The sequence below is a fragment of the Panulirus ornatus genome, chromosome 1 (assembly GCF_036320965.1).
Source record: "Panulirus ornatus isolate Po-2019 chromosome 1, ASM3632096v1, whole genome shotgun sequence".
Taxonomy (NCBI): domain Eukaryota; kingdom Metazoa; phylum Arthropoda; class Malacostraca; order Decapoda; family Palinuridae; genus Panulirus; species Panulirus ornatus.
The window spans coordinates 76,719,387-76,746,978 of NC_092224.1; the positions used below are offsets into that span (position 1 = coordinate 76,719,387).

General features: G+C 46.8%; 1 protein-coding gene across 4 annotated transcripts in view; it reads right to left on the bottom strand.

Moving 5' to 3' along the window:
- LOC139749857 (uncharacterized) overlaps nucleotides 1-27,592 on the bottom strand; it is a 635,660-nt gene that overhangs the window by 537,489 nt on the left and 70,579 nt on the right. For all 4 annotated transcript variants that reach the window (XM_071664217.1, XM_071664207.1, XM_071664202.1 and 1 more), the window contains exon 2: nucleotides 16,358-16,609. In XM_071664217.1, coding sequence (XP_071520318.1) covers nucleotides 16,358-16,609 — 252 coding nt within the window. The remainder of the gene's footprint in view (nucleotides 1-16,357; nucleotides 16,610-27,592) is intronic.

A 27,592-nucleotide genomic window follows, 5' to 3' on the forward strand; every position in this document is an offset into this window, starting at 1 on the left:
ACCCCGCCTGTCTACCAATACACCCCGCCTGCCCACCACTACACCCTGCCAACACCGCTGGGGCGTCAGTGTTGTGTCAAGGTAAGCTGCTAGGATATATATGCCTCTAATGATTGTTATTAGGGCCGCGCATTTTTCACGGCGCGTCTCCACACTGTAATATGGCGGATAATTCCCTGCACCGCCTCACCCCGGGCGCCTCCCAGCCATACCCTTTAGGGGCGCTAGCTACGGTACACGCTACCCTGGTGCACGCTGCCCTGGTGCACGCTATCCTGGTGTAAGCTACCCTGACGCACGCTGCCCTGGTATAAACTACCCTGGTGTACACTAACATGGTGCACGCCGCCCTGGTATACACTAACCCGGTGTACGCTAACCTGGCATACACTACCATGGTGTACACTAACCTGGTATACATTAACCTTGTGCACACTAACTTTGCTAAACGCCACCCTGATGTAACCTAACTGATGTACGCTACCGTGGTGTACGCTACGCTGGTGTACATTACCCAGGCGGGCACAAACAGTGGATCAGCTACAGATTTACCACTCCCGTAACAACGCAGTAAACAACTCAGTATATTCCAAGACCACATAGCAATATTAGACTCACGAGCGTACGTATACAAGTTCTCTGTAACACAGACGATGACGTAAACCGGACAGATTAACTATGTTGTAACGTCACCAAGTACTGTGTGACGTAACGGGTGACCGACTGTCACTGACTGGAGGAGGCTCCGTTACGTAACTGCGATCCAGTTAACCAGCACAGAGGGGGCCACATATCGTCCCCATTAACTGTGGCAGTGACATGAGGAAGTAGCAGTGACTGATATGGGAAGAGCAGTGCTTGGCGAATGGCAGTGACTGGTATGAGGGCAGAAATGACTTGAGAGAGAATGACAGTGATTGCTGTTGAATTAGCAGTGACTGGTGTAAGTGGCAGTGACTGGAGTCAGTGATAATGACTACGTGGTATGAGGAAGGCAGTTACTAGGTATGATTACTATTTCTGAGTGTGTGTTGCCCATCTCTTATCCTCGTATATATGTGCCATATCCCTATGGCTATGTATTTCAAGCATACCCACACACGCATATACTAGCCCAAACCAGGTACCCATTTGTCGACCAGCCATAGGGGGTGGATAAACACCTGGGTTAGGTCTAAGCTCAATGCCGCGCCCAGGATCCGAACCCATGCAGACCTGACCCCAGGCGGTCCCGTGCAGACGCATAGTCAGTAACGCTAACCATTATACCATGGTGTGTGTGTGTGTGTGTGTTAGACTTCAGTCAGGGACAAGTCTTTATCCAGGCCGGGCCTAAAAAAAAAAGAAAAAAAAAAAAGCTAAAAATACATCTAAAGAGATCAAGCATAATGTAAACAAGAGGAAGAACATATAAAGAATTTTGGAAGAGGGAAACCTGCCATTTAGAGAGGTGAAGGTCATAGGTGTTTCAAACGCATGGGCAGGTAGAGTTCTTAAGTTTAGCGGTGTAAGGAAAGAAAGAGACTTCACAACAGCCCATGTGACGCGAGTATCTTGTCAAGTATTACGTGGCCTAACCAATGATTGGGGCACACACAGGTAGCCAGCTCGCGGGAGCAGAAACCAAAGTTATGTGGACAGAAGAGAGAAAGAAATCTAATATTGCGGTATGGGGCAAGTGGGTCAAGTTTTGAGGTCAGGCTGAGAGAGTTGTAAGGTCGAACTGCCTTGGACTCGACACGATCAAGTATGTAGAGCCATAACCTCACCAAATGTGAGAGCAGTACTCCATACAAGGACAAATCAGTTCTCTGTGTAATCGAAACAACTGCTCACGAGTGAAGAATTATCGTCAGTTGAGCAATACTTCCAGTTTCTTGCAGGCAAGAGTTTGCTGTCTGCTCAGTGAAGGGTTTTCTAAGTTACATGATACGGTGATACGAAGTGTATATGTTTATTGTGTTGATGACCGGTGAATAACAGGTCCATCAAAGGAGATGGGAAAGGTGTAAGACGTTTTAGAGAGCGAAATGGGATGAAATTTAATATATCTATATGGTGATATTTAGTTTACGTCTCCCCAAGAGGGAAATCCAGTCCAAAATCTGCTTATATAAATTAGACGTAGATTGAACGAGTATTGAGGTAGCGGATCTGAAAAAAAAAAAAAAAAAAAGTGTGGTATGCCATGCTGAGAGACCAGCGTCTGAGTGAATCCGGTTCTTTACTGAAGGAAGGATGATCATTGATAAAAAGAAGGGGGTATCAGACAGGACAGAACCCTGAGGAACACCGCTGGTGATAGGGAAAGAGGGAGAGGTCGCTCCATGAACAGTTATCGAACCACCAGCCACAGAGGAAGATGTACAATGAGAGAAATGCACAGAGGAAGAATGCCAGAAGACGGGAGCTGGAAAAACAACAGATTTCGGCATCACAAAGGTTGCAACACTGGATTCCCCAACACCTTTCAGAGAGCAACTCTGGAGAAAAGATATTACCAGTAGATGTTCCCTTGCGAAAGCCATACTGATCACAGAGAGGAGACTGTAAGATTCAAGATGCTGAAGGAAAAAGGGAGCTGAAGAGAGACTCAAAGACTTTGGAGATCGTAAATTTCGTAAAAATAAGAGGATATTTGGAAGGGTTAGAACAGTCTCCCTCCTTTAGGACAAGCATTATCAGAGCAAGTTTTCAAGATGAAAACATCTGGTCTCTTTTAAGCAGAAGGGGAACACACAGGCATGCGCAGGACCGCCTTCAAAGCACCACTACTTCGTACCACAAGGAGGGATGCCACGGGAACCATACGCCTTACTTGTGTCGAGAGAGAGAGAGAGAGAAGCGCTTTTTGAACTGTAAGAGATCACTGGAGGAGGCAAAGGTGTAGTGAATGATGTGTTAGGGGAACGTTACAGTCTTTTATTGAAGAGTTGGGAGGGTGGCTTTGTCATTTGGAGACACCGCTAACCTACCTCTGGTAGAGAATAGCAAAGGCGAGGCAGTACACTAGCTGACTGGTACGAGAGGCAGTGACTGGTGTGAGTGGTAATGACAAAGTGGTGTGAGAATGTTAGTGACTGGTACGAGCGTGGATGAGTGGTAAGTGGTAAATAGACAGGTATGAGAGCGGTAATGAGTGGTGTAGGATGAGTGGGAGTTGGGTGGGAGGGGAGCGGTGACAGTGTGAGGGCGGGTCCGCCACCAGCCAGACGCCACCATGGTATGTCAAGTGTTCCCCAGGGCACCCTGGGGCCCGGACCTGGCGCGGGACGTGCCGGCCCAAGGTAAGGCCAGGTGCCACCCACTGCATCGCCCTCCCACGGTAACATCCTCTGGCAGGGTAAGTCCAGGGACAGGGGAGTGAAGTCTAGGTGCCTAGGAAGGCAAGGCCATTGTTCAACCCTGCCAGGATAAGGTAAGGCTAGGTGCAGGGAAGGTAAGACCAAACAGGGGGAAGTAAGACCAGGGACAGGGTAAGGTAAGGCCAGACACCCCCTGAGTGCGGCCTTTCCAAGGGTGACATCCCCTGTCAGGATATGGTAAGACGAAAGGCAGGCAAGGTAAGGTAAGGCTAGGTGCCACCAGTGTACGGCCTTACCGAGGCAATATCCTATGGCCGGGTAAGGTAAGGTCAGGTGTCAGCAGTGTACGACCTTCCAAGGTTAAGACCCCCTTCCAGGGTTAGATAAATCCAAGAGTAGGTAGGATAAGGTAAGGCCAGGGGTAAGGTCATTGGCTGGCCACGATAAGACCAAGGGCAGGGTTAAGTACAGCTTCCTGAGAGGTAGACCAGACATGGCAAGGCAGACAGCAGGAGGCCTGAGGGAAGGTCTACAGGCAAGGTCACACAAGCAGGACCAGACTAGACCGGCAGTAGGGTAAGGCCTGAGGCAGGACCAGACCAGCAGCAGTAAGGGCAAGGCATCTCCGATCAAGGACTAGGACTTGGTGAAACCCAGATGCAATATCACCAGTTGAGGTAAGTGTGAGTACATCACCAGAGAGCTAGAGTGACGCTTAAGTGCTTCAGACACATTAATCACAAGGGAATGCATACAACCACAAGCCTGGGCATAATGTATCAAGCTACCTCTGTCCAAGTGGCACGACCGCTCGACCACGACGACACGACTCTTGTGGACTGACGGCGATGGTCAGGTCTCTGACCTGACCCTCACGAGTCATTTGAGAGGCCGGGCCATCAACAACCACGGATCGAACTATCGTGTCCATAGGGTAGTAACGTCGTGCTTAGAAAGTAGTAGTTAACTGTAGTTAATACAACGACTACTTCCACCCTACATCATTGCCATGCAGCACCACCAGCACCACCACTGGTCGAGGGAATGATTCATTCTATACAATGATCGAATAGCGGTCGGGAGTGAGTGATCCTCTGGACGGAGGAGCCATCTGTGGGCAGTGAGGAGGAGGAGGAGGTCTGGGGTTATGGACGATGTGATCACGTTCATCATGATACACGTCCTGACAACACAGCTGTACGATGGTAGTAGCATCAGTCCTGCAGTTGTACAACGTAGTGAGGAGTAATATTATAACGTTTGGCAACTATGTGATTGTTATCAAATCTCATTTATGCTGTGATTATGTCAAGGCTTATATATATATATATAAATATATATATATATATATATATATATATATATATATATATATATATATATATATATATATATATAATTGTGTGTGTTACCGGACTCCGCGAGTAAAAAAGTCACCTCTGGCGAGGCTGTATCATCGTCTGTTGACGAGTGTAAGTACAGTCTCGTCTAAGAACTTTTCACTCCTTCATGAAGGAGTCCATCCCTTCTGTGCTACTGAACGTAGCGCAGCCTCAGAGCTGCGGGAACTTCAAGGGAAGTGGTCCTCGAGCAATCATAAATAAATACATAGATAAATGAATACTTAATATATATATATATATATATATATATATATATATATATATATATATATATATATATATATATATATATATATATATTCCTACGAGTCCACGGGGAATATTTATTTCTGCTGTATAAAGTCGTTCCCGGACACATGTATTTTATAATAATAAAAATAAATGTAAATGTTTTATTTACCATCCTTCCTGTTGTTGTGGTCGTGGTGAACGTGTGCATGTGTCTAGGGAAACACATGTGCGACTGTGGTGATCGTGTGTCTATGTCTGGTGAACGTGTACGTATCTGTAGTGAGTATGTGTCTGAGGGGTGTGTGTGTGTGTGTGTGTGTGTGTGGTGAGAGAGAATGTGTGTGTGTGTGTGTGTGTGTGTGGTGAACGTGGATCTGTGGTACACATGGCTAGTGAACGCGCGTCTGGATGAAAATGTGTCCATGATGAGCGCCGTTGTGACTGGCGAATGTGTATGTCCGCACATACGCCCCTTTTATCCGCACATACACCCTTCCTGTTATAGGCACATACTCCTCCAGTTATCCGCACATACACCCCGCTATCCGCACGTACTCCTCCTGTTATCCGCACATACTCCTCCAATTATCCGCACATAACTCTTCCTGTTATCCGCACATACTCCTGTTATCCGAACAAACTCCTCCTGTTATCCGCACACATCCCTCCTGTTTTCCGGACATATCCCTTCTATTATCCCATCCGTATCTTATAAACGGTGTGTAAGTGTGTACCGCTCAGCAAGCGAACAGCTGTGTAAGTGTGCAAGATTGTATATATATATATATATATATATATATATATATATATATATATATATATATATATATATATATACGCTTGAGTGACTGGACACAAATGTGTGTTCAGACATTTCTGTACTGCTGCAGAAGTGTACATGATAATTGAACATGTTGTACAACGTTGTGTAAATGTGTGAGATCGAAAGAAAAAGCCCCTGTTCATTATGCAAGTGTGTACGTTTGCGTATGTGATTGTGTAATATTGTGAAAACAAGTGCGTATGGGTACTTGCATGTATGACGTGTTCGTCCATTTATAACATTGTACATTTGTGTAAGATTGTGTAAGCACTTGTGTGTTGCAAGGGCGTACATAAATCTATGTTTAGGGCTTTCTAAGTGAGTATGATTTTGTAAGTGTTTCTGAAGTGACGTACATGTATTTAAGATTGGGCTAGTGCTTGTACTGTGTTAATCAAGTGTGCAAGATTGTGTAAGTGCTTGAGGTGAACTTGTGTAAGTGCTTGAGGTGAACAAGTGTCTGGTCTTAAGAACCGATATAGTGCTGCCCGAGTGTTGTGCCTGGTTGTGTAAACTGTGCAAGTTCCGCTGTCCAGATGTGTAAGCTCATGTGTGGATCAATGCAAGCACCTAATAGCGTCTTCGTGCTTGTGGCACTGTGAGTACGCGAAAGGAAAACCAAGTGCTTGTTCAAAGTGCAAGCAGGCACTCTCGTGGATGTGCTTGTACAATGTTCTTAGTCCAAACTTGGTGCGCAAGAGAGTCAAATCGTGGAAGTGCTTGTGTTGCATTATTCTAAGTGCGTTATGTTGTATAAATGTATATGATGTAAAGTGCTCTAACAGTGTGTGCGTGTGTGTGTGTGTGTGTGGTGTGTGTGTGTGTGTGTGTGTGTGTGTGTGTGTGTGTAAAGCTTATACAGAAATGTGAAAGTATAAGCGACTGTGTGACAGCCTCTGTGTATATGTGTAAGCGTATGTTCTCTGATCAGAATGTGTGCAGGACAGTACAAGCTTCTGTTGAATTATGACTGTGTGTTTATGTATGAATGTATATATGTGCGAGTTGTGCAAGAGTATTAATAATGCTAAGTCGAGAGTATATCAGTAGGTATGTGTATGTGTGTGTGTGTGTAAATATACACAAAATTGTGTATTATTGTATAAGTACCTTGACACTGGTGTATATACCTGTGTGCAGATGTGAGTAATGTTGTATGTATGAAACGTGCAAAGGTTGTGAAAGTGTTGAAGACTAATAACAACAGTGCAATGTGTGTGTGTGTGTGTGTGTGTGTGTGTGCAAGAACTGTGAAAGTTCAACTGTGTAAGTGTATTTACAATTGTGTAAGTGTATGTGCAAGAACTGTGAAAGTTCAACTGTGTAAGTGTATTTACAATTGTGTAAGTGTATGTGTAATGTCCAAATGTTTACTACGGTGTCTACTGTGAAAGTGCGTTGGTCAAGCGTCATGCAAGTGAGCGAGTCAGTGTTTGTGTAACGTCAACCACCAAGTGTGTGTAATTGTGCAAGTGTCCTTGAAACGTAATTCAAGTATGTATGAGTGTGCAAATGTGGGGGTGTGGTGCTGTTCCAGTGTGCCTCAATATGTGTACGTGAATTTAGACATGCGTGCTCGTGTGTGTGTGTGTGTGTGTGTGTGTGTGTGTGTGTTTTCGAGTACCGATACAGTATTATGTAAATGTGGGTGACAATGTATATTTGCGTTATACACATTTCCGACAAGTGCTTCTTGGACAGTGTTGCGTAAGTGTTGTATACAACCTCGCAAGTGTTTGTGCAGAGTTACACAAGTGTGTACGACTGGTCAAACGCTTGTGCAGTTAAAGCCCCGACAACTATGTAATGGTGGCTACAGTTCAACGTGTACTTGTGTTCGACTACATGTAAGCGTTTGTACAGTTAAATCCAATGTGAATGGTTGCAGGTTGGATGTGCTGTGTCATATGAATGACTGTGGTGTTAAGACAAGTATTCTGTGCTGTGCTAGTGTGTGTGTGTGTGTGTGTGTGTAACACAGGGCAAGTGTCTGTGGTGTTAGTGTGTGCGCGAGGGTGTAAGACTGGGCAAGTGTTTGTTCAGTGTTAGACAAGCAGATGTACATGTGACCATGCAGGTGTCTGTGGTCTTACGTTAGTGTTTGTGCTGTGTTAGACACGTGTTTGTGGATTCAGACAAGTGTTTGTGCACTAGCGTTTGTTACAAGCGTTAAAGTTTGTATGAATTTGTAGGCCGATGTATATATCTGTGGGCGTGTGGCGTAGTGTACGGTGGGGGCGAGTGTGTAATGTTGTGTCAGTGTTAGCGTGTAACCATGCAAGTGTGTGTGTGTGTGTGTGTGTGTGTGTGTGTGTGTGTGTGTGTGTGTGTGTGCGCATGCGCTTGTGGACCAGTGTATCTGGAATGTTGTGCATGTGTGTCTTGAGTGTAGACGTGTATCAGTGCCCTTGCGCTAGTGATTTATAAAGTGTGTACATCTGTGTGTGTGCCTGCAAGTATGTACTCTCTCTCTCTCTCTCTCTCTCTCTCTCTCTCTCTCTCTCTCTCTCTCTCTCTCTCTCTCTCTCTCTCTCTCTCATTCTCCTGCCAGGCACTCCCCTCCCAGGACCAGATCACCTTGAGTGCATACCAAGGTAAGTGTTGTCCGGCATCACAACCGCCAATACTGACACTCTCTCTCTCTCTCTCTCTCTCTCTCTCTCTCTCTCTCTCTCTCTCTCTCTCTCTCTCTCTCTCCCCCCCCCCACACACACACACACAAGGGTGACACTGATTCTTAGAAGCCTCAATTTCAAGTTGGAAACTACAGACACGTTAACCTGCCAATGATTTCTGTATGTGTAAACAGAGTCTAAAATCAACGGACCATACGCCAGTGGAATTTCACAAAAGGGGTGAAGAGATATAGGTCACCATGTCACTAAAATTATATATATATATATATATATATATATATATATATATATATCAATAACTAAGAAATACTTGACTTCTTTACTGGGAGTATAGCATAGTGACCTTTACTGATCATACACTGGACTGGACATGTGGTATGTTTCCCATGACTGGGTCGTGGACTGAAACCCACGGTGTACCACTCTCGAGTATGATCCTCAAGGCTTGTGATGTGGTGGTGCTCAAGGGTCACACCGTCGTGCTCAAGGGGTCATAGGTGAGGAAGGGCCCCATGTCTCCTCTGTACTAGTGAGTGTGAGATGTGTTATTAGGTCAACGTACTCTCAGTTCATAGGTTAGGCGGAGGTAAATCACAATAGCTTCTCGCCTGTTCTAACACTCCTTTCCTTTTTTTTTTTCAGTTTCAATCACCTAAACAAAACATATTGACTAAATACCACACCTAGAATGGAACCTATACAACTACAATCCACAAGAAACTGTTTATATACGATCGAGATTCACAGGTAATGTCTCTAAAATGAAAAAGCGCTGGTAAGTTCTACAAGTTTTTCAGCGACTCGTCAAACACAAGGTTTCTAATGATTAGGGAGTCATAATGGAGGTAATATGTAGTGGGTTCTCACCGGTTACAGTGCGGGTGACGGGGTGTGGGTGATGGTCAGCTGATGATAGGGGACTTTACTATTTTCTTTTTTCCTAAATGAAGGCTCTAGTTGTACACAAAGGTCCTGATTAAGGCTGGGACTTCAATGAAGCAAAGGAGTGGGCAACAGAAAGAGCAGTAAAGAAAAAAGAGAATAATCTAAGAGCTTCTGAAAGGTTGTAACACCTGTCATACTAAAGAGCCAAGTCGTAAGTATTAAGAAAACACAAGATGACAAAGTATTCTAAAGTTTAGCAGTGTACGGGAAGAAGCAGACTTCACAACGGCCAACCCAGGAGCAGCCAAAGATCACTCGGTGATCAAGCGACGCAGTGGCTTGCAGATAGTTACTTGCTCTAGCTAATGGCGGAGGCAGACAATGAGCCAGCTTGCGGGAGCAGAAACAGAAGTAATATCTCAAGCAGAGGGAAAGAAAATCAACAGTATGGTAAAGGAACAACGGGTCAAGTTATGAAGATAGACTGGCAGAGATGATGAAGTCAATTCTTGGATTCAGTTCAGATACATAGGTTTGCAGAGCCAGATCTCCAGTATTACTTCAAAGACTTGGAATCATTACGTTCTTCCAGACCTTAGCGTGGTTCACGAACACAAGAGAACGGTAACAAGTCTAACGAACAGTTTCAACTGGTGGTGCAAGTTTGTGGGATACAGAAAATCTTGGTTTCCATACAAGATCGCTCACCCTTCCATACTCAACTGTTCAAGTAACGTGACCAGACGGTATGGTGACAGATCTTCCACAGTTGCCCCCGTGTGTCCTATCACAGCCCAGGTGAGGCCTGATGGTTCGCCAGCACTCACCTCACAAGGTCTTTAGCTTTTTTTTTTCTTTTGTACAAAAAGTGAGGCCTGTTGCACCTGGTCACCACACCCCCCTACCTCACTCCACCAACCATCCTGCTCCTCCTCCTCCTCCTCCTCCACCCACCCAGCTACCTGGTATATGTCTTTCATCGGCTGCGACTTCCGGGTTCACACCCTTTCTTTTGCAGACGCTGTATAAACTGGGGTACGTCTGGTGAAGGTGAGGGAGTGTGTGTGTGTGTGTGATGCTACTACCACCACCACCACCACCACCACCTCAACCACAAAGACAGTCTGCACGACTACCACTTGGGGAAGCCGCTTATCCCTGATCATGACAGACGGTAGGTACGACCCAGATATACGAGTGGTAACCAAATACCTTCCTGTACTGATGTTCCTAGACTTAAATGAGATTAATATTTCACTTTTTTTCCATTTATCTAATACATATGTAAATTTGTTTCACATGGCCGCCAAAACTCGCTGTGTCGTGAACAAAAAACTGTACCTTGTGTATCTGTTTCAATAAATAAAGGATTCTAAAGCAACTCACGACTTTCTCTCTTCCTCTGCATGTCAAAAGAGCCATCCCACTTCATTATTCCTTTAATAAAATCCAGAGCAACTATGGGTCATCATCACCCCAAGGATGAGGACAATAACATGGTAATCCACCCAGGGAATCCAAAGTTACCAAAGAGATGAGACACAGTGGATGCAACATGGGCCCATCGTGTCTATGGCTACTGCACACCCATACCTCTCCAACACATAGGCATGAAAAGCTACTGTACTGAATCAATCGAGTGCATAGAGTATATCCAATGAGACTAGAATCAAAATATTATAAAACCGCCTCTCGTCTCAACGAAGAAAAAAGATAATTAACAGATTTGGGATATGCAGGCATACCACAAGCATTGGTAGTGGCCTGTGTGTGTGGCTTCCATCAAACCCTGCTAACATCACTTTACATAATATGATGAATTTCCTATACTTTTCCTTTCTTTTTCCTGGGAAGTTGACTACGAGACGTGTTCTACGACGTGGCTAATACAACGAGTGTGAACGTTCACGAGCTGCCTCCCTGTGACACGTGTCAATAAATCTGTCTCGTTGAACGGCATCAATGTTTATCGACAGGTGTCAGTTAAACTAGTCTTTCGTTGAACTACGTCTATGGTTGCTGACAACAGGTGTCGATAAACTGTCCCCTCGTTGAACGACATCAATGTTCATTGACAGGTGTCATTAAAGCAGTCTTTCGTTGAACGAAATCAATGTTTACTGATAAGCTACACTCTCGTTGAACAAAACCAATGTTCATCTTCCTTGAGAACGATGGTGTACGACATGAGCATAACGGCCCGACCCTTGGCCATCATGGTCTGACCTCTGACATAACCCTTTTTAGGGTCAGGTCAAAAAGCCACGCCATTATGGGTCAAATCGTCGTTGCTCGGGAGTCGTTCCGTCATAACAACCATGGCAGCCCACATACCATCCAGCAAAGTAAAGAATGGGTTGAAATAAAGACAAATATAATGTACAGACAGCATGACTTTACTAGGAAACCTTTCTGTTGCATTTGTACAAGATTAATAAAACAAGTCGTATTTACATTCCATATTTAGATATAATCCTAAAAATACAATAAGTTACCTATTGCACTACACAGTTAATTAACAAAATTCAACATTATATGTACAAGGTTTGTGCTTGGCATGAAGACAAGTCGGACGGTGCAACCCTGGCCCGACACATGGGCAGGCGGCGGAACTGCCGTGCTCTTAGCACAGCCCCGGCCTGGCTGTATACAAGGCAGCACAGCTGTGCTGGATGGCCATGGAGATGGCAGCATACTCCTGGCCTACGGCACGGGCGGCAGTGGAGGGGTGATGGGAGGTAATTCGGCTGGCCTGTGCCCTTGAGGTCACTTCTCACGGTATGGCACTCCTCCACGAGGGTGGGTCGCATCGGACAGGGGGGGTTCCAGTCAAGGTGCTGGAACCCCCGGTTTCAAGCCCCACCCTGGATATCCTGACCTCCTGGATGTGGCGGGCGTCAAGGGCGCCGCCAACGCACGTACACAGGCCCAGGTGGCCACCGCTCAGCCAGTGCCTGCCTCACCCTGGCCACAACCATGGGCACACGCTCTGCCGGCCAGGCTACTCTGATAAGACTTTCTGTGTCGATAATAACGGGCCTGATGACAGAGGCCACACAGGTCCACGACCTCTAGCCTAGGCCACCAACGCAGTACTCCCGAGGCCACGGCTGAGGCCACACTCAGGTGCACCGGCCTAGCAGAGGCCGGGCCGGGCCGCACGCGCCGCCCCGTCATGCCACACAGACTACCTAAGTCGCTGGGGACCTCTAAAAGCACGGTTGTGGGGTCGGAGGGGCGACGCCACGGCTCCTGCCCCCCACCCCTCCCGTCACACACACACACACACCTCCCCCGGCCCCTCACGACCCCCGCGAGCTTGACTGGTTAAAGCTGGCGTTACCCACGTCCGCTGACTAGTTATCCTTGCTACACCCCGTCGATGGCGCCCATACCGCGCCCACACCACGCCCACAACTTTGGTAGTAAGAACTAACCTAACATGTAACATCATCATCAAACACAGTGCGTGCAAGTTACAGTCCTGGGGCTAAACACATGCAACAACAATTTTGAGAAAGGTCCTCAGAACGGTCGTAACATCCAAGACCCTTCCTAGGAAGGTGGCGTGCCACAATGCGGAGGAGGGGGGGGGCGCGGGGATGCGGGCGTGGTGGGGGGCGCGGCCGGCACCACGGGCGATACATCATACAATAACAGCCCAGGCGAACATTATTGCTACAGCTACACACATTCCTACAACGCCAAATTAATAATGGCACAACAACAACAAGTGGTAAACATTCAGTCACTAAGAATCTTTCAAACAGAACAAATATTGCTTTAAAAGTAAGAGCAAGAAATGAACCTTTTCTCTGGAAGGGAAAGAGTAGACAAATGATGCACTACAGGTGTCACCAGTTCCGTACATGTACATAATAATAATAATTATAATAATAATAATAATAATTATAATAATAATATATATCCCTAACACTATCAGCCATGAACCACTGGGATGTAATAACTAACCATCATCACACGTGGCTAGGGTGGGTGACACTCACCATCCCGCCACACCATCCACTACTACCAGTCACGGGAGCACTGGACGTCCACTCGCTGCCCACTACCTCACTACACTCGCGTACACACCTTCTACACCTACACGTACACAAGCCTACACCCCGGCCGGCCGTTGCATCAACAGCCTGTGTGGAGGGGGGGTGGGATGGGCGCGGGCATTACGACACTCACACGCCAGCCACCGCGGCCACAGCGGTGGACGAAGACGACTGCTGCGACCTGCCACACCACCTGACGGCAACACTGCGCACATGCACGCTCAACACCCACACACAACCAGCCATGCACAGCTGCCAACACTAAGCAGCGACACACATGCACCATGGCAGCAGAGCATGCATGCTGCATGCTCCCGAGTATAAACACAGACACACAAACACGGCGGCCCATCATGCTCCGTCATCTATAGGTGACGGGTCGGCAGAGGGCCAAACAGACGGGAGGCGGCACCTGTCCTAGTCACCTGCCTCGCCTGACCAACACCTGCACACGCTGCCTAAAAGGCCAGTCTCCGACCACATCTCCTGCCAGCAATGTATTGTACAGGACGTGATCTCTTCCAACAGTTTAAGGTATATGAGGCGAGAGCCACCACCCAAGCAATGATCACAAGCAGCGGAAATATGGCACGGAGAATGGACGCAGCTGGTAGAGCTGGTTCAGGGGCAGAGGTGACTAAGGGGAGAGCTATGGGGAGGACAGGACGGGAGATGGAGGTGCATTCCGCCTCGACCGCCAGTACTGGACTAACCTTTGGCACAGTCATGGCTCCATGGAGGACCTGCAGAACCTTTCAACATCGTGGTCTGCCATCACATGACACTCACACCTTCCTCAGACCCAACAACACATAACACTGACACGTTCCTCACATCCCTGCATCAAACCAGCCACGGTACTCTTATGACACAAGGGCCCCTCTCCTGCGGATCTCGTGCACTGCACACAAGACATCACACACCAGAGGTCTCCCTCTCTCTCCCTCTCTCTCTCTCTCTCGCTCGCTACACCAGCTTGACATCAACAGCACCGTCACAAAAGGATCCTTGAAGGTCAGGAACATGCCATAACTCATACTCACAGGAATCTCATCCGACGCGTCCTTCATCATGAAGCTCTTCACATCACTGAGGTCCTCGGGTCTGGTACACTCCTATTTACATTCTATTTTTTGTTATGTGTCAGGCTCTCTAACTACAGTGGTCAGGTGGACAACCTTGCACTCTCCACCATGGGTGCTGCCACTGGCTACCGTGGCAACAGCCGCACTCCACCACATTCACTGGGTGATAACCATCACTCCAACGCCTGGGAAAGGGTGGGTGGGTGGTGGGGGGAAACAAATCGACTTCCCCAACGGAAAAGAAATTGCTCCAACTTTTGTCACGTTTCTCAACTACATTTTTTTTTTTACCTTACTCTACTCAATATTCTCCTGGGGACAAATGGAACAAATGAGACCTATTACATTCCCCATCAACGGTCGGAAATAATTAATAGAAACATTGCTAGGTGAGAAAGCATGTGTGGAGGCGCTGCTGTGAGAGGCAACTTGTATTCCTGAGGTAGGCATTCCTTGGGGGATGTGTGAAGAACAAAATAAGAACATGCCTGACGTGCACAAGACAAGTCCGGACCACACACTGGACTACCACGCTACAGTAACAAGTAATCACAATGGGTTGCAGACAGCCAGTATCACAAGCACGTGCACACAGCCGGCTTGGCCACAACACCACGGCGAGAACACAGCTCCCGAACCACCCAACACCATCACCACCGCCACAGCACTTCTCCTTGGGAACTTTTATCAACATAATTCTGACAGGAAAAAATTTTACTCCACCAAGAGAGAGAGAGAGAGGGAGAGAGAGCTGTGGCCCTGGCTCGTGAGGTGATCGGGAGGCTGAGTGAGGGCGGGTCGGCGCCGGCGAGGCTGGGTACCCCTGGGGACGGGGAACCCAGACCCACCGAGGCCGCCCCGCCGTGTACATCAGGGGAAACAACCACCGTCAGGGGGGTTGTAGGGCGAGCCGGGACCACCGGCACCCCACCGCCCTGCCCACCAACTGGTCCAGCTGAGGGGATCGCCACAGTTACGTTATCTCCAGGTCATACGGCAGTGTGCCCTTGTGACACGGGTCGTTATGACGGTGTGGTGGACAGGTTACAGGTGGAATGCGACGGCCCTGCTGCCGCTTGTACATGTATGGCACACAAGTCATCACACTGAGATCAATCTACAACATTGAGGCTCTCGGGCTGGTGAAGGGCTCCAGGGAAGTTCCTCTGACCCTTGGCACTAATACGTCCTCCACACACCACACCATCAGTTGTTGGTGATGGTCTCGTTATCTTACTTGAGACAACAGCCACGCTGACACCCGCACACGATTAATCAGGCTAAGTGTCATGTGAGGACAGAGGTGGTCTTCCCGAGCCCTTCAGTACCCAGCAAGGTGCGGCCCACAATCAGGTGCGGGAACCCAAGTGCAGCCCACCGTCGCCGCCGCCGTAGTGCCGCCCTCACCCGCCCACGCCCACATGAGGCGCCAGGGGCTACAGAGCGGCGGATTGATAGTTAAAGGTGGGGAAGGCGTGAGGCGGGGGTCGGGGGCTACAGGCGCGCCCCTACCGGGAGTGGGTGGGGATGTGGTGGTGCGGGTGATGGTGAAGGCTGGGGTAAGGAGAGGTGGGTGAGGGCGCGCCCATGGGGGAGTGCGGGGGCAAGGGGGAATGGGAGGGCAGGGGGGTCTGGGGGGCCACCAGGTGAGTGTGCTGGTGCAGGCCCACGCCCGTGTGATCCGTGTGGCCGGGCGAGGACTGTGTGAGGTGGTGGTGGTGGTGGTTCATGGGGTGGGTGGAGGTGGGCGTGCTGAGGTGCGGGGTGGGCGGAGGGTGGGGGTGGTGGTACTGGGGCTGGTGGTGGTGGGTCTGGAGGGCAGCAGCGGCGGCTGCGGCGGCGGCGGCGGCGTGGTGGGAGGGAGAGGCCATGGAGGTGCCCTGATGCATGGAGTTGATGGGCGCCGAGTACATCATCTGCCTGACCTTGTGCTCGTCCTCGTTGACGGCGTACGTCAGCTCGGTCTCCTCGAAGCCCGTAGCCGACATGCGCTGGTCGTGGTGGTGTGAGGTCTGCGGCGGGTCCGGGCTGTTAAGGCACGTCTGGATCAGGGCCTTCCCGGCCTCTGACGTGATCATGGGCTGCAGCTTCCTCGTAGCGAACGTGTACACGTGGCCCGTCTCGCTGGCTACTAGTAACATCACCTGAGTCCCCGTCAGCGTAGACAACTCGTAGGCCTGCAAGGAAAAGATGTCGTTCGTGAGGATTTGAAGGAATTCTCGACTTACACACACACACACACACACACACACACACACACACACACACACACACACACACACACACAACTTTCTGTCGTCGCACGTGACATAACTGTACTTCATTTCTTGGTTCCTATAAGCGTAGAACCTAACCAAAAAAAAAAAAAGAAAAAAAAACTGACAAGGATAAACTTAATCTATAAAGGTATATAGATGAAACATAACAAAACCACATGAACACATTCAATACCAATCGTTGGAACTGCAAATTAATTCACACCCTCTTGAATCTTGCGACGTATTTCCATTTTGAGCCGGGTGGAAACATGAACTGGTGGGAGGCTAAAGTCGGCAAAAACCATCCGTGGATTACCAGTAGGAAAATTACCACTGGCAGGAGGCTAAAGCTGGCACCCTCCGTCCGTGGATTTGTTAATAATACTTCAAGGCGAAAAGTTAACTTTATACAGCGTCAAAGATGACGAATGGAAGGCTTGAGGATTCCACAACCTTAATGCTGCTCTTAAATTCAAACGTTCCTTAATAACTGTATTAATTCTTGTATCCTAGTTCCAAGACTCCAAATACATAGTTACAAAATCGCTCCAGCAAGAAGATACAACTCTCGTATACAAGATACAACTCTCGTATACAAGAAGATACAATACTCTCCAGCGCAACACTGCGAATATTAGGTGTGATAGCCTAGTGTTCGTCCGTAACATTAATGGATGCCATTAGAGGCCAAACCAATCATACTCAAGGATCCCAAAGTCGTGCTCAAGGGTCGTACCTTCGTACTCAAAAGTTATATCTTGGTGCTCGAGAACCGCACCTATATATATATACAGCTCATTAAATCGTATTTCTCAATTTTGCTGACTAGCCTCTGATGGGTTTTTACGACATAATCATTATCATATTATTGTTTTCAAAAGTAATGACCCTCAAATGAGTGGGCACTTTACATGAAGGTCCAATTTCACCACATCTTCTATCTGTTCTATTTACACACGTCGATAGCCATATTTTCCTATCACCGTGGTTTCCTCATGTGTTTATGAAGGCTGCAAACATAAATCTGCCTCTATTGTACAAATGGGACTTTGATTATAAAGTTGAAGTTCTTCAATGCTGATGACAAAAAGGCTGTTCCAAACAATGAACATCATCACTTGGGGGAATGAGCCTAATATCTGCCGACGATCTACGTACCATTATTCCATATGCGTAACGCTAATGGGTTTCTGTTGTGTAAGAATCCTGGGAGTGCACTGCTTAGCATCATAAAAAAATACGAGTTACAACTTTCTTCATAAAGTGTATCGTCCCTTGATCGACAACCACCTTTACGAAGTCCGCACCAGTTTTGTCACTTAAGCTAAAAGAGTTGTCCTCTGAGCGGGTTTGTGTCTTGATGCATCGGCTTAGTGCTATTATCGCTCACAGCCACTCACGTGAAGGTGAGAGGGTATTATTTATCATCCGCAGTATACATTTAGTTCCATACTGCAATAGGGAAAATCCGCCTATATTAGTAAATCTAAAGATCATGTAAATTGAGTTATCAACTCTTACACTTCGGTGAATTCTTCCGTACAACACATACCATCGCAATGCTCCACCTGTTTACCATACGCATATTGTCCCTGACATGATGCTAAACGAAATTTAGTACAGTATATGTCATGTATATGTGATGGGGTAGCAGTAGGTTTCTGTCTGCTTCCGATTCATTTTGTAATACTATATTAGCAAAACAATTTTGTTCAGGGGTTCCGATTCCTCATCACCCACACAGTATAGAGCGTTAAACTCGTAACCTCTCCAGCCTAGTCGCCTTATGCTGTCACTGATCAAGCACTTCTATTCCAACAGCTTTTTCAGTTTTTCTACTCCAAAAGCGTGGAATTTCTCAGTAAGCTTCTGGCATGAAAGTGAGAACCAACGCTGATGTTGGCACACTTCTGTATCGATGAAGTACCTTTTATAGCACCATTATAAAGGGAACAGACAGGCAATTCCTGGTGTCCTTTTAGCTCATCGGTACCTGAGGCAAGAATTCCTCAATATCAAGTAACTGGATGGTATCAATAGGTCCCTACCGTTACCTTTAAAATATCTATAACCATATTACATATACTTAACAACACAAGGATCTTTTAAATCGGTTTTTCATATCTGACCCTAAGCCTCTGCTATGAGACGACGCCCTTGAAAAAGGCACGTTGACAGATGGGTGCCCAACTCCCTACCCTGAGCGTAACGTAGTACATAACATCTGGCACGTTATCGCACCTTATCTCCCAGAGAGTTTTATACCTCTCTGTGTGTGTCCCAAGGGCACAGCGCTGTACATTGGGGAAAAAATGAACGGTCACTATTGCATCCAGATCATAACCCCTGAATACGACGGTACAACGCTTGAGCATGTCGTTTCGAGCCTTGAGCACGATGATAAGACCGTAAAGTACGATGGCCTGGTATTTGGCCTAATCCTTAGCGGCCTGGTCAAAGGCTAGGCCATCATATCTCCCGGGTCGTCCAGTCGTGCCCAAGGGTCGTACCACCGTGCTGGACGGGCTAAGAAACAGAGAACACCTCAGCCTATGTATGGGACATTCACCATTTCAAATATCATTTGAACGAAATTAAAAGTGCTGAAGATAACTGTCTCCAGCTGTACGGTAATCAGTCCTACATTCCGATTTTCCTTCAAGGGGCATTCAATACTGCAGATATCAAAAACACAGATAGGCTATGTGCTGGACCGCTGGTCTACTGAAATTTATGTAGGCGGGCAACTATAGTATATTCCTAGGCAAAATACGCCTAAAAAGAGCCTGCCCAGATAATCATGCCCATAAGGACTTTGTTCAGGTAACTTTATGCCTATGATGAGTAAATAAAAGACCAATTCTGCTTTAAAGATTTTTGACACTGTGAGAGGCCATCCAACGAGTCACATCTCAACTGGGGGCTAGCCCCTGCGCCCGTCATAAACTACGTCTACTTATACATATCACCAAAATACATATTGCCTATTACGACGGTATAAAACAATGACTGAAGTCCATTAAATACAAAAGAATATCTTATCATTTACCAAGACACTCGTCTAATTTTCCACGTCTCCCCCACGTATCTTCTGCGTGTTGCTGGTGAGTAAAAGCGTGAATGTGGGACTACAAACCCCTCCTTTCAGTATTACAACTTATCAAATATAAGAACAGACGCTAATGAAAAGTGAGGGTTCTACCTCGAAGTCTCGGTCATCGCTCACGACGCTCCTTCGCTACGCCGGGTAAGGCACACAAAAATAATGGAACATGTAAACTTCGTATACCATAAAGAAAATAGGTGAAATTCAAGACTTCTATTCTAACACCAAATAACATTTCTTTTAGAGATCAGCCTTCATTTGTAGCCATTTCTGCTTAGATAACTACCATGTTTGGATTATGTAAATTCTACGCGTGTATTTTCATTTTTCTTTCCCCGCAAACCTTCATCTCCCCAAAACGTGTTACACTTTTAACTTTTCACGTAACTCATTCTTCAACAGCATGAAGGATCACTAAACATGTTAGTCCGATCTTTGCCATCCACTCACAACAACCTTGATCGAACCTTACCATGAGAAAAAAAAAATTGAAAAAAAAAATCCCAAATGTTAACTACCGCTCGTAAATATCGAATTTTCGGAGGTAATATCAACGCATAGAATAAGGAAATTAAAAAGCAACTGATGGTGATATTCCAGTCAAGCTTACACTATCGAGAGTTCATTACATATACACAGAACATTAAAGGCCAGAAATGATATATGAGAGAGGCCAGAATTACCACCACCACAGAAAACTAAGGCGAAGCATGACCCCTTGATATCGCTGCCTGGCCATGAGATGAGATGCCGATGTGGGTTGGGGACGAAGTTCTTGGTGGCACAGCGAGAGGCAAGCGAGCCCGTCAGAAGACCACACACCAATAGCTATACCAATTAATTGACCGACCGCGCCACTGACACCTTGCAGTCCGACACCCCGCATGAGCAATCTACATAATAAAACATCCCAAATACAGTAAAGGGTAAAGCCATCTCCAACGAACCAAGACACGAGAGCGGACTGAAAAAAAAAAAAAAATCTGCGGAGTACATGAGCTAACAAAAATGTCATGGCACCGACGAACCCTTTTAAGAAGCCTGTAAAACGCAGTGGCTGCCACCCACCCCTCCCTCCCCACTTACACTGAACCTACAAGGTCCTAACCCAGTGTTTTATCCCATGCTAGACAAGCCGGTAGTCATTATATATATATATATATATATATATATATATATATATATATATATATATATATATATATATATATATATATAAAGAAAAAATGCCAAACGAATTCTAACCTAAAGTGAAATACACCAGCCTAGGAACCTTAAGGTTAAATTCAGTACCGTCGCTTTATAAGTGGTTATCAGCAGCTCAACATGCCCGTGTTGATAAAAATAGTCAAATTCAAATGACTATATTGGCTACCGTAACTTAACCCTTTACATAATGAAGAAAAAAAATAATACGATACCGTAAATTTTACCATAACATTTCATGCAAACCTAGCTTAGCTCAATTCAACCTAAGCTAAGCTAACCTAACCTGAATGTTACAATTTTAATATCGTAACGTTAACCACATCCTTGAAAAATAAGAGAGGAAAAAAAAAGGGGGGATGTCTTGAGTACGTGAAGCCTAGCGAAAGCCGCCGATCCGTGCAGGTGCAGACTTCCTAAATCCATGGCAGCGTGGTCCGCCCTCGCCGCCACCTCCTGCGTCCAATGTACCCCAGTCCCTACCCACACAGTTCACGTCAATATTTGCTAACCAAGGAAGATGCAATACACATACACAAATCAACAGGAAAACGGTCAGTAAATAATGCGTCAACCACACTAACAGTATTGCGACGAGGCCGTACGAGTTGCCGCCCGAGTGTGAGCCCGGAACAAGCATTACCAACTGCCAGCATTCAGATGGGTCACATACGCAATGAGTGGGTGTATGTTGTCTTAAAAAAATTTTACACCTAAAGAAGGTGTCAAACAGTTTTCAGATGGTGGTTATGGTTTGAAGCTGACGACTGCTTTAATGATCATGACAGATGATAAGGATAAAGCGCAAATTACCAACCAACGCTAGGATATTCCTTGAAAAAAAAAAAAAATATGTACATTCTAGAATAGTTTTACAGCTCATTTTTCGACAAGTTAAGGTTCCGGCCATCTCAAACCATGAACAGACTTAAGGAAGGCTCTGAAGTACATGGAAAATGTAAAGTATGAGTGGGATAAATCTTAACCTGCCAAAAAAAAAATAGTTTTGGAATACTACTAATGTACACATGACGAAACTTTCCTTACTTTAGCCTGATTAACGCTGCGATCACGATGGTGAGAGAATATATTTATCTATAATCACAACTGCCCCACGACCAGTTTCTTGAAAAATTCGTGGAGTAACTCCAGCATTCTTTTTCCATAAGCTTGAAGGTTGCGCTACATCCAATAACAGAGATATCATAAGACTCCTTTGGAGTGAGAATTTCTTTGACGAGATTATACACTCCCAAAGATAGAGCCTCGCCAAAGATAACTTTTCACTCGTGGTGTAGCCTCAAGTGGGCGGAGACCGGTAATACCATCCACCCCCAGGCTATACTGATTGTTACCGTCACGTTCAAGACGTTGACTGACACAAATAATTATTAATGAAGAAAAAAAAAGCTTTCAGACTAAAGTGCAACTACAGTGAGATGAAGAATTTTAACTTCATGGACATAAAAAGTGACACAAGGCAAGGTGTTCCTATTTTTGTCTCGAAGGCTATTGCTTACTCTACCACCACCCAGGATCCAATCAAACCCAAGATCAGGCACTCCACTACGGGATATGACAACGACCTCCCCCGCCCACCCCGCTCGCTCACGCACCCTTCACCATCCCCGCCGGGACCCTGGTCCTCCACTCAAGAGGGACAAATGTCTCACCACAGACAGTCAACACTAAGGCTGGCGCCGCGGAGTGACCCCCTCCCTCCTACACGCCCCACACCATCTCGGTTACTGTAGGTACGACCTCGGTAATAATCCCTGACCCCTACTACGACCGAGTTTCATGATGCAACACAAGAGATATATCCAGACACTTGTAAACGTTAACTTATCTGATAATGACGATGACACCGATAAGGAGAAGCGAATTACGATAAGGATGGTAAACACCACTGAAACTGATAACCGAGTAAGGTTAATGATGAACTACAAAATATGGCCGAATGTCTGGCCCACATCACAAGCTGACGTCTGCCCACACCACATGACTGACGTCTGCCCACACCACATGACTGACGTCTGACATACAAAATATGACCGAATGTCTGGCCCACACCACATAGCTGACGTCTGCCCACATCACATGGCTGACGCTGGCCCATACCAGAAGACCCACTCTGGCTTACACAATATGGGTGATGTCTAGCCCACACCACAAGGTTGGCGGAGGGAAGTACGGGTGGAGGTAAAGTGAGTGGAGGTGTGAAGGTGCTGAACGTGATGTTGGTGGCGAAGGTGGTGTTGGAGAGGGAAGATGTGGAGGTGGCGTTGGAGCAGTTGGTATAGGAGGTGAAAGTGAGGGTGGTGAACATGTGGCGAGGAAGTGACGATGGTGGGGTATGGTGAAGGTGGTGATGGTGGGGAAGTGAAGACGAAGGTGGAGGGGTAGATGGTGATAGTGGAGGATACTGGTGGCAGTGGTGGTAGTGAAGGGGTAAGAGGACAGGGGAGGGATCGCGGAAGTGCTCCAGCTAGACCAACTGCTGGAGAAGAAACCTTACCACCGGTTATTACACACACACACCACACACACACACACACACACACACACACACACGCACACACACACACACACGGCACCATTACTTCCGGGTACTACTGCTGGCAAGACGTCGGCTCTCCGGTAGGAGGCCTGTCTGTACCAGAGGAAGAGCTTCACCCATCCTGGGGTATACCAAGTCATGTGTACAGAGAAGTCGTACCGTCGTGCTCTGGGGTCGTACCGTCGTGCTCTGGGGTCGTACCGTCGTGCTCAAGGATCGCACATTAGTATTCACGAGGTTTAGGTATATTTTGGACGCTGGATGTAAAAGTAATCGAGACCAAAAGACGTGATAAAAAAAAAGTTATAATCAACAAGTTATGTCAGCTTTAATGATAAAGATGAGTTATTACAGCGGACGGAAGGACTCATAGAAAATGACGTAGAGTGACAGAAAACGGAAGCTAGTGAACATGTACCGGAGGAAACTATGGGCGGGATATCCCATAACTGGAATAGGAAGCCCATGAATACGCCAAAGAGGGAGGGACGAGTGACAAGCAATTAATAAAATTATCTAAAGTTAATTAACACGTTAATTAACATCGTTAATTAACACGTTAATTAATATCCCTTGCGACACGGTCCAACAACTTGTGACTCAGATTAGGACGAGTTCGGACTAGGCTTCGCGGGTCTTAACGAAAACTGTTGGTGACAGACGACGAGCAAGTGATGACCCCGGTTCACGGAGGTGACGGGGGTTACGCACAAGCTGGGCCACTCCCTCCTCGTGATCGTACAGTCTCACTAGGTCAGTTAATCAACTGTACGACCCATCAGTTTTGATCCTGTAAATTCCCTGTTCTGACTGTGACTGTATGATCCGCATGACTGTAAGATCTGCAACTAATTAACTGTAGCGCCGCCCGAAGCACTGTCTCTGTCATCATCATCGTACAGAAATCAATACGACAACTCTACACAGGAGAGAAAGAAATGACCAGAGAGTAAAGTTAACACGGCCTGAGCAACCTCTGCAGGAGGGGACGAACGTGTCGACGAGGGAACGACTTCGCGGGCCGGTCGTTCGCCCATGTTCACCACGCTAAAAGAATTAGCAGATATTGGCTGAGGTCACCTCACCCCCCCGCCATTACTACCTCCTCCTCCTCCCTCCCTTACCCCTCCCCTCTCCAACAACCACTCTCATATGGCTTCCGCCACACCCCCTTCCCTCCCTCCCACCACCACCACCATCATAATCACATCCTCCCATCCTCCCCCTGGCGTTACCTACGCCCCAACACAAGGTCGTGATGACTGTATTACACGCGTATACAACTACCATTACCACTCGTCTGTGACGAGCATTCTACGCAAAGAAAAAAAAAAATCGGATCAGTGCGTAGCTACGCAAGCTAACATTATCCCGCTGCCCTTAACTCTACCCCGTCACTAACGCAAGATGCACGACCGCCCCACCCTCCAACATGTACCTTCGGTGGTGGAGGCAGCCCCACCACCACTTCCCCACCCTATCCCTCCACCAGGGGTAATATCCATCCATCCCCCCCTCAACCCCCCCAGGCAAGAAAGCAGACCACAGGCAAGCACTGGGGACATAATCTCAGCAGGACTTCAGCCGTGGTGGCCGGCCACGCTTGTGCCACACCTGCACCTCACACCAGGGTCAGCCACACCCGTATCCCGGGCCAGGGTTGGCCACACCTGCACCACAGGCCACAGTAGCCAAACCCGCCCCACATACCAAAGCGGCCACACCTGAACTACAGACCAGGATGGCCACACCTGTACCACACAACAGGGCGACCACACCTACATCACAAATCTGAGAAGCAACACCTGGACCATACACCTGGGTGGCCACACGTGCGCCACACACAGAAGTGGCCACATCTATACCACACAAAATGGTGGCCACACTACACACATCAGCATAGCCACACTAGCACCACATAGCAGAGGAGCCGAGGCCCACGCACCAACTTGGCCACATTTGCACCACACATCAGGGTGACCACAACTGCATCACACACCAGGATGAACCCACATGCACCACACACCAGGGTTGTTACATTTGCACCACACAACAGGAGAGATGGTCCTCACACACCAGAGACGTTCCGCAGGGAAATGTTCCATATCTATATACGAGTCCGGCTAATGGTACAACAGGCACAGAAGAGACCTTGGAAACCCACGACCCGAGACTATTCAACACCAACACGCAGCCAACAGAAACAAGACAACGTGTACAGTGGAGAAGCTTAAGATGATCCTGGATAAGCATTTACACAATGTAGGCCTACTGGACTACCTAGCCTATGATGGCTACGTAGGCCTACGGGCCGCGGCCTCCAACAGCCTGGTCAACCTACCAACCACCTCAGCAGCTTGAACTCAGCCCGAGGTGTAGTGGTGGAAGACCTCCGAAGTCAACTCCAGGTAATCTCCAGTTATAGGGAACTGACATGACCTACACTCGCTGCATCACATACACAACAGTGGCTACTACTGTACAGCATAACCCTGCAATAGTAGCAGTACTTATACTACTAATAAGTAGTACGACCACTACTAGGGATATTACGGTAATGGCAACGTAAAGAGAAGGAAGAAGAAAGTTGGATATCATTATCATTATTATCATTATTATTATTATCGTCATAATTATGACTAATAATCATAATAATTGATGACTGTTGAGAACTGATGATCTAATTATCATTACATCATCTTGTCACACTTAAAATCATAACCAGTACAAGCATCATGATTACCATCAAAAAATTGTGCCAACACGGCTTGGCCACATACTGAACACTGGAGGTAGGGGCCGCAGAGTTAACACCAGCAGTTTCCCAACACACCGCTTGCTGTAATGTGCCAGTGTGTGTGTGTGTGTGTGTGTGTGTGTGTGTGTGTGTGTGTGTGTGTGTGTGTGTATTATTTGTGCTATGGGGAGAGAGTTTTTACACTCGTGTTGCCCCGTCTTTTAACCTTTCAACCTTGTCTCTCCAGAATGTTATTTATTAAACATAAACACCAGAGCCTAAGCCAGGTATCCATATATCGACCAGTTCCGAGGGCAGGATGAACACCTGGATTTGCTGTGGGCCGACTTCCACGCTCAGCCTTCGAACCAAATTCTTAAAAATCCGGACGCAGAAAAAAAAAACTGCCTAAGACTTTCCTAATTCTTGTTATATCTCAGTGACTCGAGGACGTGAGCACCCCAGAGTTACACCAGGAGGTCACTCCAGGACCTAAACACCCCCGCGTCCCTCGAGGCCCTGAATACCCTAGTCACTCAAGGATTGACAGACTATGATCCACTTTCGCGTCAGCAACACCACAGGTCTTTAGCGGCAAAATAAATCATAAGGTATAAAATACTGGCTAATCATGTCGTATGAAACACTGATTACCCTCAGGAGATCAATACTGATTACCCTCAGAAGATCAATACTGATTACCCTCAGAAGATCAATACTGATTACCCTCAGAAGATCAATACTGATTACCCTCAGAAGATCAATACTGATTACCCTCAGAAGATCAATACTGATTACCCTCAGAAGATCAATACTGATTACCCTCAGAAGATCAATACTGATTACCCTCAGAAGATCAATACTGATTACCCTCAGAAGATCAATACTGATTACCCTCAGAAGATCAATACTGATTACCCTCAGGAGATCAATACTGATTACCCTCAGAAGATCAATACTGATTACCCTCAGGAGATCAATACTGATTACCCTCAGAAGATCAATACTGATTACCCTCAGGAGATCAATACTGATTACCCTCAGGAGATCAATACTGATTACCCTCAGGAGATCAATACTGATTACCCTCAGGAGATCAATACTGATTACCCTCAGGAGATCAATACTGATTACCCTCAGGAGATCAATACTGATTACCCTCAGGAGATCAATACTGATTACCCTCAGGAGATCAATACTGATTACCCTCAGGAGATCAATACTGATTACCCTCAGGAGATCAATACTGATTACCCTCAGGAGATCAATACTGATTACCCTCAGATCAATACT